The 13,356-nt window shown below is 35.7% G+C and overlaps 1 protein-coding gene across 7 annotated transcripts in view; it reads right to left on the bottom strand.

Annotated features, from left to right (window-relative positions):
- Positions 1-3,012: 3,012 nt before the first annotated feature.
- Wwp1 (WW domain containing E3 ubiquitin protein ligase 1) overlaps positions 3,013-13,356 on the bottom strand; it is a 106,543-nt gene continuing 96,199 nt past the window's right edge. For all 7 annotated transcript variants that reach the window (XM_087190553.1, XM_021255968.2, XM_087190554.1 and 4 more), the window contains 3 exons: positions 11,354-11,450; positions 10,866-10,938; positions 3,013-5,763 (listed from right to left, as the gene is read on the bottom strand). In XM_087190553.1, coding sequence (XP_087046679.1) covers positions 5,664-5,763; positions 10,866-10,938; positions 11,354-11,450 — 270 coding nt within the window. In that variant the 3' untranslated portion in view covers positions 3,013-5,663. The remainder of the gene's footprint in view (positions 5,764-10,865; positions 10,939-11,353; positions 11,451-13,356) is intronic.

Raw genomic sequence — 13,356 nt, 5'->3', positions numbered from 1 at the left:
TTGTGCTTCTGAGGCAGGCGCCAGAACCACTCAGCTAAATCCCCAGCCCTCCTACACTTTTTTGAACCAGGACCACAGATCATGCATTGCATTTGATTTTCTGCTTAGTTGTTTTTAATCTAGAAGAGTTCCTCCATCTTTTTCTGCTCACCATATTTTTTGGAGAGACCAGTCCAGTTGTCGTAGTGGTTGTCCCTCATTCCAGATTGGCCTAACCATACTTTTGAGAACCACTGTTCTATCCTGTTTTCAGACACTCCAGTTAATTCTTTGTATGTCACAATTTTACCTGATTTTTACATTCATCACTTTGTTTCAATTTGCTGTCTCTTTTCATTGGTTTTCCGTATTCGTCATTTTACTTTTGGTTGTATGTATTCTTCTGTAGACTCTTTATAATTCTTTTTCATTTCTGAGGTATTTGTCTTCACTTTTTTCAGCAGCCATTTCACATCTTCATGTTTGTCCAGTTCCGAGTTATGGAATTTCTCATTTGAGATTTTTACATGTCTGTAATTTACTCATTTATATTAGCATATTAGCCAATTTACTTTTTTTTTTTTAAATTCTCAACACGGGAAACACAACCTCGCACCTGCTAAGTAAGCACTGTACCAGAGCTATCTATACCCCTAGCACCTTTCCTCATTTTCAGTTTGCTCTAGAATAACTGAACTTTACTAGGAGTGTAATTTTTTTTGTTTTATCTTGTTACCTGCAATATCAGGGAATTAAATCAGAGGAAGCTAGGGGTTTAGGTTGAGTCAAGATTAATCTTGGGCTGAGGATGTGTAAGACCGAGGGCCTTACCAAACGCTCCGAGGAGCTGACTGCAGCGAACACCCGGGAGGGAACACACCGGACAAGTTGTAAAGTAAAACAGACCTTTATTAGTCTGGCCAGACGGCACTCCCAAAGCAAAGTAGCTTAGAGAGGCAACTGGCTCAGAGTCTGAGGCTGTTCTTATAGGGGTTGAGGAGGAAGTTAACATGTAGATTTACGAGAAAAGGGACAAAGGTTAGTGGTCGACCGTCACGTCACGTACTGATGGTCCGCAGACATTTGCAGATTATTCTATAGATTGTGGTGTCCGGAACATCAGTTCCAGGCAAACAAGGAGTTTGAGTAGTTTACTTTGGGACTTTAGTTCTGTTACAGATTTTATCTAGTGTCCCAGAACTAACAAGCATCTTTATCCATTAACTCACATTCAATCACAGTTGGGGCTAGGAGGTTTTATGATTACAGAGTTATGCAGTCCCACAGATGTAACTAAATGTTTAGTGTGTACTTTGCACGCACAACTCACTGAGTTCAATCCCACCATGCACGCACATCCACACAGACTATCTGGTAAGTTATTTCTGTGAAATGAGTTATCTTTCAGTAATAAAGCATTTTGTGCATGGGGAGGTCTATTTTCAGATACTTCAATGAACTTTATTTTGAAATAATTATAGCATCACAAGAAATTGCCAAAAAGAGTGCTGTGGTAATACCTTAAATACTAGAGAATACTACCCAACTGGTAACTGACCCAGGCCTTAGATTTTTCCCACTTAAATGCTCACTTGTGTTTTTGTTCTGAGCAATTTTATCATGCATAGATTTTTCTGACATCAGTCGACAAGCCTGTTCCATTGCCTTGAAGATCTATAGCTCATAATTGCACCCATATACTTCCCCCTCCTCCCATCATCCCTGCCTCTATCAGCCATTGATCTCATTCTCTAGAGAGAGGCATGCTATAGTTTTTTTCACTCAGCATAATTCACTTTAGGCTCACCTAAGTTCTATCAACAGTTTTAGTGTTCACAAGTATTTCATTATTTGAATACACTATTTAACCATTGAATGGCATTTAGTTGTCCAGTTTGGATATGGACACATGACTTGTAATCCCAGCTGAGGCAAGAGGATTTCTAGTTAAAAGTCTAGCCTAGGCAATTTAGCAAAACCTTTTCTAAAATGTAAAGTGGTAGAGCACTCAGCATGTTCCAGGCCCTGCATTCAATACTCACTATTGGGGGGGGGGGGCAGGCTGCTGTGAGCACATTATATGGCTTGTGTGAGCCACAACTGGGGAAGGGTAATTGCTCTGGGCCCCACATACAGTGTTAATACAATTATTAAATAAAACTTTGGTATCCTCACATATTTTATAAAAAAATAGGGTATTGGGCCCTGTACTGTATGCTTAGAAATATGGTTGCTGGGTCCTGTTTAGAGCCTGTCTTCCCTTTCTCCTAAGAGATGTTTCTTCGCAGATTCTAAGCTTTCCTTTTGACATGAGTATGAGACATTGCTGAGAATGAGCCTTTGGAGCCCGTACAAGCTCCTTCCTGTGCACTCCCCACTCGAGTCTGTTCTGTGTAGTCCAGAGCTCACTGCTGGTTTGAGAGGCTCTTTTCCCTACACACTTGTACAAAGAATTTGTAGTACTCTGTCTTCTAAACATATTACAAACATAGGTGATGGATCATTAGCTCTCCTTACAGATATTCTTTGAGGATGTGAAAAGAAGCAATTTGAAAAATGGCCATAATCCTATAAAAACCTATAAACTGAGACAGGGTCTATGTAGTTCAGGCTTCAGCTCACTATGTAGCCTAAGCTGGCCTTAAATTCTCAGTGATCCTCCTGCCTCAGCCTCCAGAATGCTGGGATTATAGACATGCACCACTATGCCCAGATCATTTGGTAGAATTTACCAACTTAATCATGGACTATGGACTAGTTATGGACATTTAAAAAATGACTTTTCAGACTGTACTCATTTATAAAATAAGCATTGCTAAAAACAAGCACAATCTCATGGAGTTAAGGTTAAGGGACTATGTAAAAGACTTAAGTATTAGTACTTTTAAAGCAGTCAACATCAGATTGCATTCTTTGTGGTTGAGACTGGAAAGGGAAATTCTAGAATTTAGGAGATGTAACTTTTGGATTTGGACCAAACCCCCATTTGACTTCAAACTTGGCTCCTAAATTTAACAGATTAAGAAAAGTGGGGAGTGTTGGAGAACTTTTATTTTCTCATACATGTTTCAACAAAAGATATTCTGCAATGTCTACCACATTGTTCTGGATTCAAACATTAGGACTCAGCAGGCCTACAGCAGGCTTTAGCTTGGCAGTGGTTTACTCAGAAAGCAGCTGGGTAAGAACTACAAGTGGCCAGCAGAGCAACACTGGGCCTCCTTCAGAAGACGACTTTTTAACAGCAGTCTCGTGTAGCACAGCATCCACACAACTATGAACCATCGTATCCCCAAGTGACAAGTCCTCAGAAGGGACAGGCAGTTCCAGGTTTTCACCCTCTCAGAAACCCAGTTAGAGCTTCCTATACATATCTGGAGTTTTCTCTGTCCAGTTGCAACTTCTCAGTGAGGGTCATTTTTAACAGGCGTGAAGTTCCCTGTCGACACATACTGTCCCATACAGTTTTCAGGGTAATATGACACAGGTTGGGTAAGTGATGTCAGCAGTTAACATTTTTACTTTTAACTGTTTAAGAAGTACAGAAAAAACACCAAGTACTGATAGGTTCTTTCTCTGGAAGACAGACAACTGACGTGAGTGATGAAAATGTGACCCTCTCCCACTGATGCTGGTGAGGTGTCTAAATTAAAGTGAAGCAGCAACGTGAACCTGTCTGAGCATCCTCTCATCTCCTGCTCAGTCATGAGCTATGTCCAGGCACAGTGAGCCTTGTACTTCTAATTCCTTTCTGGCTGTTCCAGCTCAGTTCAATTATAAGAAGGAGGAAGAAAAAAGTGGCACTCACATTTCTCTACCTGTTCTGACTGCCAGGGAGTAGATAATCTACAGTAGGGTATGAAATGTGGCGATGAGATGGCGTCTCCAAAATTAAGTCTTCCTTGGTAAGCTGGTTTAGTCTTGTGGGCTCTGAGAAGCTTTAACCTGGTGCATGGTAATTTCTTGCTAGAGGGACCAGCACCCTGAAACCCTACCTGAAAGCCATCTCTGTCAGATCTGCTGACTTACATTCTCTCACACCTCCCCTGAATGGTTACTTCTGTCATAACAAAATTCATATGCCAGTGGTACTGTGAGTGTGCCTGTTACTGAACACTTTAAGCAATCCTCCTGAACAATGGTCAGCCTATTGTATAACCTGACATACACATAAAAAAAAAGCCAGAATGTTTGTACTTAGGATTTGGGAAAAGAATCTAATCCATTAAGTGTGTCACTGCCTTTATTACATATTTACTATGGATTTTGAGTAAAAATTCAGAACACAGTTCAATATGTAGAAAAATAAAATTTTGGCAAACTAGTGTTTATGGAAGTTAGATTGTATACTAGTATTTTCCACATGCACTTAACAGTGGAATATTTACAGATAACATTCTAAGAAGTCAGTTCCATGGTTATAAAAATTTTTTAAATGAAATTTACAGTGCATATTTGAAAGCGTGATTAAAATTGAAAATTAAAATTTTTGTATTAGGAAGCCCAGTTTGCTAAAAGCAGAATTAATATCATTCATATAAGATTTTAATTTGTTATATACATCTTTGTAGCTCAATAAATGCCCTTATAATGAAATACAAAGTATTGTTAGGATAAAAATAAAATGATCTATGTAAAAGGGGGGGGTAATGCTTTTTCAGATACAGAATTTTCATGAATTTAAAAAGAATGAAGACATTCAAACACTAATAGAAAATCATTAGTCTTCTAATGAATGTTCAAATGTTTATGTAACTTTTCAATCCATCTCGTTTCATTCACTCTATTTGCTTTTATAAAACCAAAACTTTGAAGAGGAACAAAAGTGGCAAATTTCGCATTACCTTTTTATATGTTCCTAAGTATCAAACTACATCAATTTGCTATTAATAAAATTTAAAGAATCACAGATTTTAAAAACAGGAGTAGTCAATTCTTTTTAATTTCACAAATAACTATCATCCCAAAGTAACATGTAAACAAACCTCTACACTGCTCAATGAATTCTTTCCAACCTCCATAACAAAGTAAATGTTATTAGATCGAGTATGTGACTTCCATGTAAGTTAGTTTCACTCATTACTTTTACTGTATCACTGATTTAGCAAAGAGGGAAATTTTTCACTATTGGATTTATTTAAAACAAAATGACAGGTTCAAGTACCTGTCTTCAGAAAATCCAGCAGCATTGTTTTAATACACTCAAGATTTGCCCTAAGCCCTTAATACCTTCCTAAATAGGCACGCAACTAAACACCCTCTGGAGATGTTACATAAGGGAGAAGAACATGGAGCAATTTGCACATTTCCCCTGGATCATAGAGACAAGGTAAAGCAAATTCAGATCTTTGTGAATGAACAGCTGTCATATTTAATACACCTGGAGCTCTATAAAACTAGAGCCACTATCATATATGCTTATATAGATACATACTTATTTTTAATAAAGTCTCTTGCTTCAAAATTTAAGGATGATCTTTTTCCCAGTCATTTCAAGGGAATAATAAATAAAGTAGAAAATGAACTGTTTTGCATATTTCTGTGGAAGAACGGAAAATGTTTATGCTTTTGAGAGGTTCAGACAATTCACTGTACAGAATGAACAGCTTATATACACTATCTGCGCAATTTTTCTTGGCTGGGGTATTTAAATCCAAGTGCTCCTCCAAGACCAGAAGCCACATTCATTCTTGTCCAAATCCCTCTGTCTCTTCTATTGCAAAAAGAAGTTTTTCCTTTAGTTGTTCATAACTCTTATATGGTGGTAGATCCAAGCGATTAAAACTGAATAAAAACAAAAACAAAATCAGATGTTTTCAATAAAATAAACTCTGAAAAGATTTCTAATACAGTATTCTTTAAAGTACATTGAAAAGCTGAATGGCTAGAAGTACGCTAGTATGCTAGGTATGTAAAAACTTTGCCTCAAGTATTTTAACAAAATTTATTATAGTATATTAATGTATCCAAATTTCTTAGAGAAATCTAAAATTTAAGACCTATATGAAAAAATATTTTAAATTTTCCTGGAGAAAATGCAATTATAAATAATTGTAGCAATATGAATACAAATTCTGAAATTTTAAAAAGTCATTAATTATTTTTTACTATTCCCAACGCATGTGTCATGAATCCTACTCATTTTTCTTAAGAGTCCATTTCTTTCATTCATTCACTATTTATTGAGAATCTTTGAAATTCAAGATAGAGTGCCAGGGTGAAAGTGATGAAAAACCAAAGTCCCTTTCCTTGTGGAACTTAAGTTTGGAGTGGAGGCTGCGAGCAAGCTCATACATATTTTACCATGTGAGATTCTAACCTCTTCTAAAATGACACTTTTTCGACACTTCTGAGACTATATAATGCAAAACAAAAGAAATGAAAATGCTTAAAATAAAAAGGTACTTTTTTTTTCAGTTTGCAAAAGGAGGATAATACTTAATTTTTTAAAAAGTGCAGTACTGCCTACTTCCCCATCATCTCTTATGTGGACAATTAGAAAATTTCTTGCCTCATCACCTTGGATCTATTGTATTTATTTATTCATTTTTGCTTTTCCACATCCTTTCTAGCCCTATATCACTGCCGGATGTGCTTGGCTAAAAAATCATACCAGTTTATGCCACTCTTCAAAACCCTCTGCTGCTAGGCCTGTGGAGGGATGGGGTGATGGAAGGAAGCCAGTGATCTTGAGTAGAGCTGTACAGCCTTTGCCGATTTACTTCATGCTCTCTAGGCATAACATACATTTTTCTTTTTTTAATGACCATGCTCCAGTGCCTCTTTGCGGCCAGGAATATCCTCTTCTCCCTATGAAAGTCTTAGGTACTCAAGAATCAGCCAAGATGCTACAACTTCCTCCAAGAAATTCATCTTGAGCATCTTACATAGACAATAGTTCTATCCATATGTCTTTATTTCTATTTTAGCATTTACTGTGTAACTGACTAGTTTCTCCTATTAAATTCTAAAATCTATAAGAGCTATTAAACTGTAAAATTCACAAAAGCTTATTAATCTGTCTTACTAACACGGATACATCCTATATGTAGTAAATATTTAGTAGTGTTGAGCTGAAAAACGTAAGTGGATTCGCTTGAAAATACAAAAAATAGATCTCTAATATAGTAGACATTATGTTTTGTTCTGTTTTATAAAAAGCAGAGATATACCAAAATCCACTATTTTTTATTCTTTACTATGTGAATATCAAAGTACTTTACGTTTTACCTTTGGCTTTGAGTCTGATGTGTCTGTGAAATATATAAAATAAAATTTGCGACTTCTACTTTTTTTTTTTGGTACCGGGATTAAACTCATGACCTTGTGCTTGCAAGGTAGGCATGGTACCACTGAGCTACATTCCTGCCCCACTTCTTCCACTTTCTTATCTATAAACAGGAAAGAGACTATTATTTTACATGTAGTCTAAGGGAAGAGTATGCTATTGGCTTGTCAAATGTATACAATTTGAGGAAAGTTTAAAGCTACTGCTTCCCTAAGTAAAGCATTATAGATGGCACCAGATCTCTACCCTCTGATCCTGGTAATTATCAAGGCTAATTTCATCACAGATCACTTCATCACTGTTAGCTTAGGTACTTAAAAATCTAAGTCTTTCTGGATCATCTATTTTTACCCAAATGTTCACCCAATAGTGATTATGTATTAAATTATCACAACCTTTGTCTTCCTTCCTACATTTTTTCCAGTCCGTTGTTATGAAACTGTGTTTCATGATTTGCAGTCTCCTAAAATCTCAAAAACTTATGCCATAACTGAAGTCTAGCTGGTCTGAAATGTCATTTCTTCTATACCCAAGCAATAAAACTTCCCTGAGGAATTCGATGACCAGTTATGTAGGTCCTCTGCCTTTTTCTATCATCTGCTGATCTCTTGGTCATGCTCTTCTTCACTGGTTCATAGTCCTCTCTTTCACATGGATGACATCCAATGTCAGGGCCACCTAGTTCCCCAGGGTCATAACCTGAACTTTGCCACCACCAATAAAGGAAATTTCCTATTTATTTATTTATTTATTTTTCCCCATTAAGTTTATTGGTACATTTTCGGTATAAAATAGTTACATTCATCATTGGGATCTTGTACCATTCCATGAGTCTCCTGGTTCTTATTTTTTTCCCCTTCCCTTGCCCTCCCTTCACCCCCTCCACCCTTCCCTATTTGCAAAGACCTTGTTTCCATTTTTTTTCCTCTTCTTATATTTTTTCCTTTCCCTTCTTTCCCTTCCCCTACCCCTCCCAATTCCCCTGCTCTTTTAGACCTTTTCTTCCTGTTACACAACATCAGTTATACATTTTTTAAATTACAATATTAAGATCTAGGAGACATTACCACAGATTTTATAGAATTTAAAAGGATATAGAAAGCATATTACAAAAATCTTTTTTGAAATAAGGAAATTTCCAATTTAAAAATCTTGTTCTCTGACCATCTGTCTTTTAGATTACTTCAATGAATGTGTCAGCCAATTAACTTATTTCTCTTTTACCATCCTATGCAGCCCCTCAGCTTTTTCCTGTCTTTACATTTTTCTTCATTCATGGACCATCACTATGATTACTTTCAAGATCATAGTTTATCATTATAATCACTACTTTGCAAACAGTTTTATAACTTGTGTCTCTCTTTTCTTTTGAATTAAATAAACAAAACTCAAATCCTGAATGAATGGACCTTCTGTTTTCTTATTCTTTGCACCTTAACATCTGAAAATTCCTGGAGGGAAAATCATGCAATTTAGTACACTGTTATCATTTTAAATGAACTAACAAATCCAAGTGAACAATCCAAAACTGTCCAGCATTTTTCTCTAATAAATACTTGTCTATTTCCTGAAGTCTCTCAATTTCTTTTTTCTTCAGTTTTTCCCTTTCTTCACTATTAGCCAGTGATTTCACCTTATATTTTGAGAATATAGAAACCAACAATTAGTAATTATTTTCCTTTTACAAAATCTATAATCTTTTTTTTTGGTACCGGGGATCAAACTTGGGACTTTGTGCTTGCAAGGCAGGCAACGGAACCACTGAGCTAAATCTCTGGCCCCTAAAATCTATAATCTTTAACCCTCTTCCTATCTCAATAATCTCTTCCTCTCCTTTGGATCTGCTACTTTAAGCCAGAAGTTCTCATATGGTTTTGGTTATGAGTATCCATATTTCACTCTTAAAAAAAAATTCATTCATTATGAACTAAACAACATGAAAAATGTCTATTTCCAAAAGATAGTGGCATGATATTGTTTTATAGTTTTGCAAATCTTCTTAAATACCTGACTTAACAGACATTCTGCATATGTGTGGCCACTGTATTGTTTGGATATAAAAATCTTATCTCCCAGATAAGTAGTTAAAAAAATGGGGATGTACTCTAGTTATTTTATAAATAACTGGATATTATTCTTTGACACTATATTAAATTTGACTAAGTTATACACAACATAGGTTCTGAAATCATCAAACAATAGTTATTTTTTATAAATCCAATGATCTCTTTTGTACTCTGAGTCCATCTTTTACTCATGCATGAGTTTGTAAAATCAATCACTGATCACTGAAAACATTGGTTCACCAAGTTACATTTCTTGATGTGGATACATTTAATTATATAATAAAGAAAAAATCACATTTATCAATAACATCACTAATATCAGTAAAGTCTTTGGGAAGTTGTCAAGCTCAGGGTGGCACATAAAAATTTTCCAAAATTATCATTTTTGCTTGAAACCTTAACTTTTATCATTGTCAACAAATTTCAACTGTTTTCCTTGCAGTGACAGGTTTACTTCATTACAAGAAAATGTCATATACTCAAGTGAATGGCTTGTTATTCTTTCAAGTTAGAAAGATGTATTCTCAAGCATCAAGATTTAATAAACAATTTTTACTGCTTCATAAAGAATGATCTTCAATGAACCTTTTTTATTGTTGTTTTGCTTTTTGCTTTTACCTGTAAGTACAGGGCAGCAACTTGGTGCCACTGCCCTGATTTCTGCAAAGGCAGTATCAAGGTTTACCCACTGTTGCTTTTGTGCCCCAAATACAAATATAAAAATAATAAAAAGCCAAATAATGGCTTAGGATGAAAATAGTTTGCCTTTCTGAAAGAACCACATGTCTCTAAGCTATTACCTCCTGTCTAGGTAATACAACATTTCCACAGCTAATCTGCATTCACCCAATTCTCTCTCTAGGTTGTTGCCAAAATGATTTTCTTGGATCCCATTACTTGCTACTTAAAACTGTTCAAAGGTTTCTAATTTTCCTTAGAGTGAAATCCTAATTCTTTACAATAGGCAATAAGACTCTACATTAATTTATTCCCTACCTATATTTCCAAATTCATCTCCCCAATTCACAAGTTCCAATAATATCAATCATCTTTCATTTCCTTGAAAAATTCCTTCAGTGTTTTTGCTTACTTCAGCTCTGTTCAAAAAAATGTTCTTCCCACAACATGCTATCTATTAAACTCAAACATAATCTGTTCCAAGAAATCTCCCTGACCACCCCGTTCTCCCGTTGTTCTCTATTATATAGCACTCTGTCTCCAGCTACTTGTTAGTCTAGGTCCCTTACAACAGAATGCAAAGTTCATAAAAGGTGAAGGGCAATTTGGTCTTATTTTATCACAGTAGGTACTCTCATTATTTACTGAAACAATTAATATAGGTTTTAAATGTTTCTATTAACCAGTAAGAATTCATCCTAAAGTATTTATAGAATATTAATTGGTCTGTTCTCAAACTTTAAATTCTGACTACCTTATTGAATGAGCAGTTATACTAAATCTTATTATATATTTTTTAAAAACAAAAAATTCTCTCTAGCTCTTATTTTCCTTCTTAGGATTTTAAAACTTACCATGTATGGCTTCTTGGTAACCAGGTATCTTTCCCAACTTTTTCAATACAAAATTTTTGAGGCCCATTACTTCCTAAACCAAGAAAATAAAATATTTATCAGATCCTTTAAACTTTATGGTTTTGACAGCTAAATAACAGAAAGTGTCACAAAATCATATGAATGATACAAAATAAAGAATTTCACAACAGAGAAGCTGCTTAGTGCTGTAGAGACCTAGCAATTAAGAAGGACATCCATGGCAAGAAAACTACAGTTCCACAGAAGCTGGCTTTCTTTACAATCACCTAGGGAGCAAAGCCCTGCCCTCTAGACTATGAAGAAACTCAGGTTTGCCTCCCACATGCCTTTGATATTAACCATTATTGTTTTTTACAGTAGAAGCCTTATATAGAGCTCAGAATTATAATCCTCTGGGTCAAGTCTACCGTAGGTCTAAAGGTTGTTATCATAAAATTATCCACAAGCTGCAGTGAGACTGCATTTACCCATGAGCTCAGCAAATCCTCCCAGAGGTAAGCGGCAGGTTCCAGTGACAAACTGCAATAGTCGCATTCTCACTTCATTGTCTGTCTCTTTCACAAACTGTGTAATAAAACCAAATGTACTTTAATATAAAATGCTAAATTTTTATTTATAATTAAAATAGTTGAAAAAAGTAATATTTAACACACAAAGTTCAAAAGATGTGTGACAAGTAGCATTTATCATTTCTTCGGGTTAGGCACTATGGTAACTAAATACCATAGTACACACTTAGATGGGCCACTGTTGTTACTACATCCATCGTATCAAAAGGAAATAAAAGGGAGGCTTACCCAGATCAAGTCACTTGTGTAAGGTCATAGCAGTACTGGTGAGCAGGATAGAAGTCACCTATAAAAGCTATCACCTTCTGAGGGCCTCTGAAAAGCATTGTGCCATATGCTTCTCCTTTATTTAGATCTCATAACAATTCTATGACATAGGTATGATCATCAGCATTGCCATTGTACATGTAAGAAAATGGAAGCCCACATACAGTAGTACCTTGGTTCACAAACTTAATTTGTTCCACAATTTTAGAAAAAATGGCCATATTTGTATTTGTGTGGGAAAGATGGACGTGGTTGTTTTTGTCACCCAATGCAGAGTTTGCAAACAAAAACAAAATTTTGCCAAATGAATAAGAAATAAGAAATAAGGGAAAACCAAATTGTTTACAAAAAGTGTTTATGAACTGACATACCACTGTACTGTAGTTTAAACAATGCAGTATGTCCTCTTCAAGCTGTTGTTAAGTGGCAGAACATATGAGCTCAAATCTGGTTGACCTCTAAATCATTGTTACGCTTCCTTGAGTCAATGAACACTTCCTCGTTGCGAGTCTCCATAGTTAGTAGTATTTTTTTCTCACTGAATATTTTCCAAGGTATTTTAGGCTTGAAAAATGGATATCTATCTACTTGTCTATCTCAGAATTCAAAAGGTAGTAAAAGGGTAAATAATGAGAAGCAGCTTTCCTAGCTTGGCCTCCCATTGCTCAGCTCTTTTCTACAACTGCTGCCACTTTTTCTTTTTTTTTCCTCTTTCTTGCTTTTTCAGAAATGGTATATTCATACACCAGTATATACTTTCATTACAAAGAATTTTATAGGGCTGGGGATTTAGCTCAGCGGTTCCAGCGCCTGCCTCGCAAGTGCAAGGTACCCAGTTTGATCCCTGGTACCAAAAAAGAATTTTGTAGTAATACTATCCTGGCAGACATTTAGATTATCTCAAGTTTCTCTCAGTGTACCAACAATGTTGCATTATTTTCTTGGTATGTGCCATTTTACATGTTTTGAAGCACAGTGTATTTAAAGATTTCTAGGAGTGTCCACACTTAAAATATTATGCAATAAACTAAGCACAGTATCCTATGAAAAGATGTAGCTTTTGGAAAATATTTATTACAGTGATACTTCGGTTGCTGAACTCAATTAGTTTCAAATTTGTGTTCCAAACACTGCCAAGTGTGAGAACTGAACATATTTTTCCCATAAGAAATAAGGGAAAACCAAATAACTGGTTCTGAGGCCCCAAGATTACAATTATAAATTCATTTTTCCAGTACTTTAACAAATTTCACAATGACTTTTTTTCTTTAACTCTATCATGAATCTCAGTTTTCCTCTTAGCTTTACTGGTGCTATCACTTACTTTGTTTGGAGCCATGGTTATGATATTTTATGCAAATAAAGCACACACACACAGAGCACAATGATGGATATTTCAAAGCATAAACACAAGCACTACGTGGAGTCTGTACAAGAGTGGTGCTTAGACTGCAACATCATCCTTGTATGCCCAGCGACGAGACATAACACTTGACTCACTCTCGGCCCGTACAGTTTTTTTCAAGTTGGATTTTCAGTTTGACTATCTTGCAAAGTTACGAAAACCAAGCAGATTTTTTCAAACTTTGCTGTTCAAGTAGTGGAAAGTTTGAGCGTGGACATGCTTGACAACC

Source organism: Heterocephalus glaber, unplaced genomic scaffold, assembly GCF_053883595.1.
Source record: "Heterocephalus glaber isolate CG9 unplaced genomic scaffold, H.glaber_assembly_v1.0 deba00001553, whole genome shotgun sequence".
Taxonomy (NCBI): Eukaryota; Metazoa; Chordata; class Mammalia; order Rodentia; family Bathyergidae; genus Heterocephalus; species Heterocephalus glaber.
The sequence above is the reverse complement of the archived record's forward strand: the minus strand, read 5'-3'. Positions and strand labels throughout refer to the sequence as shown.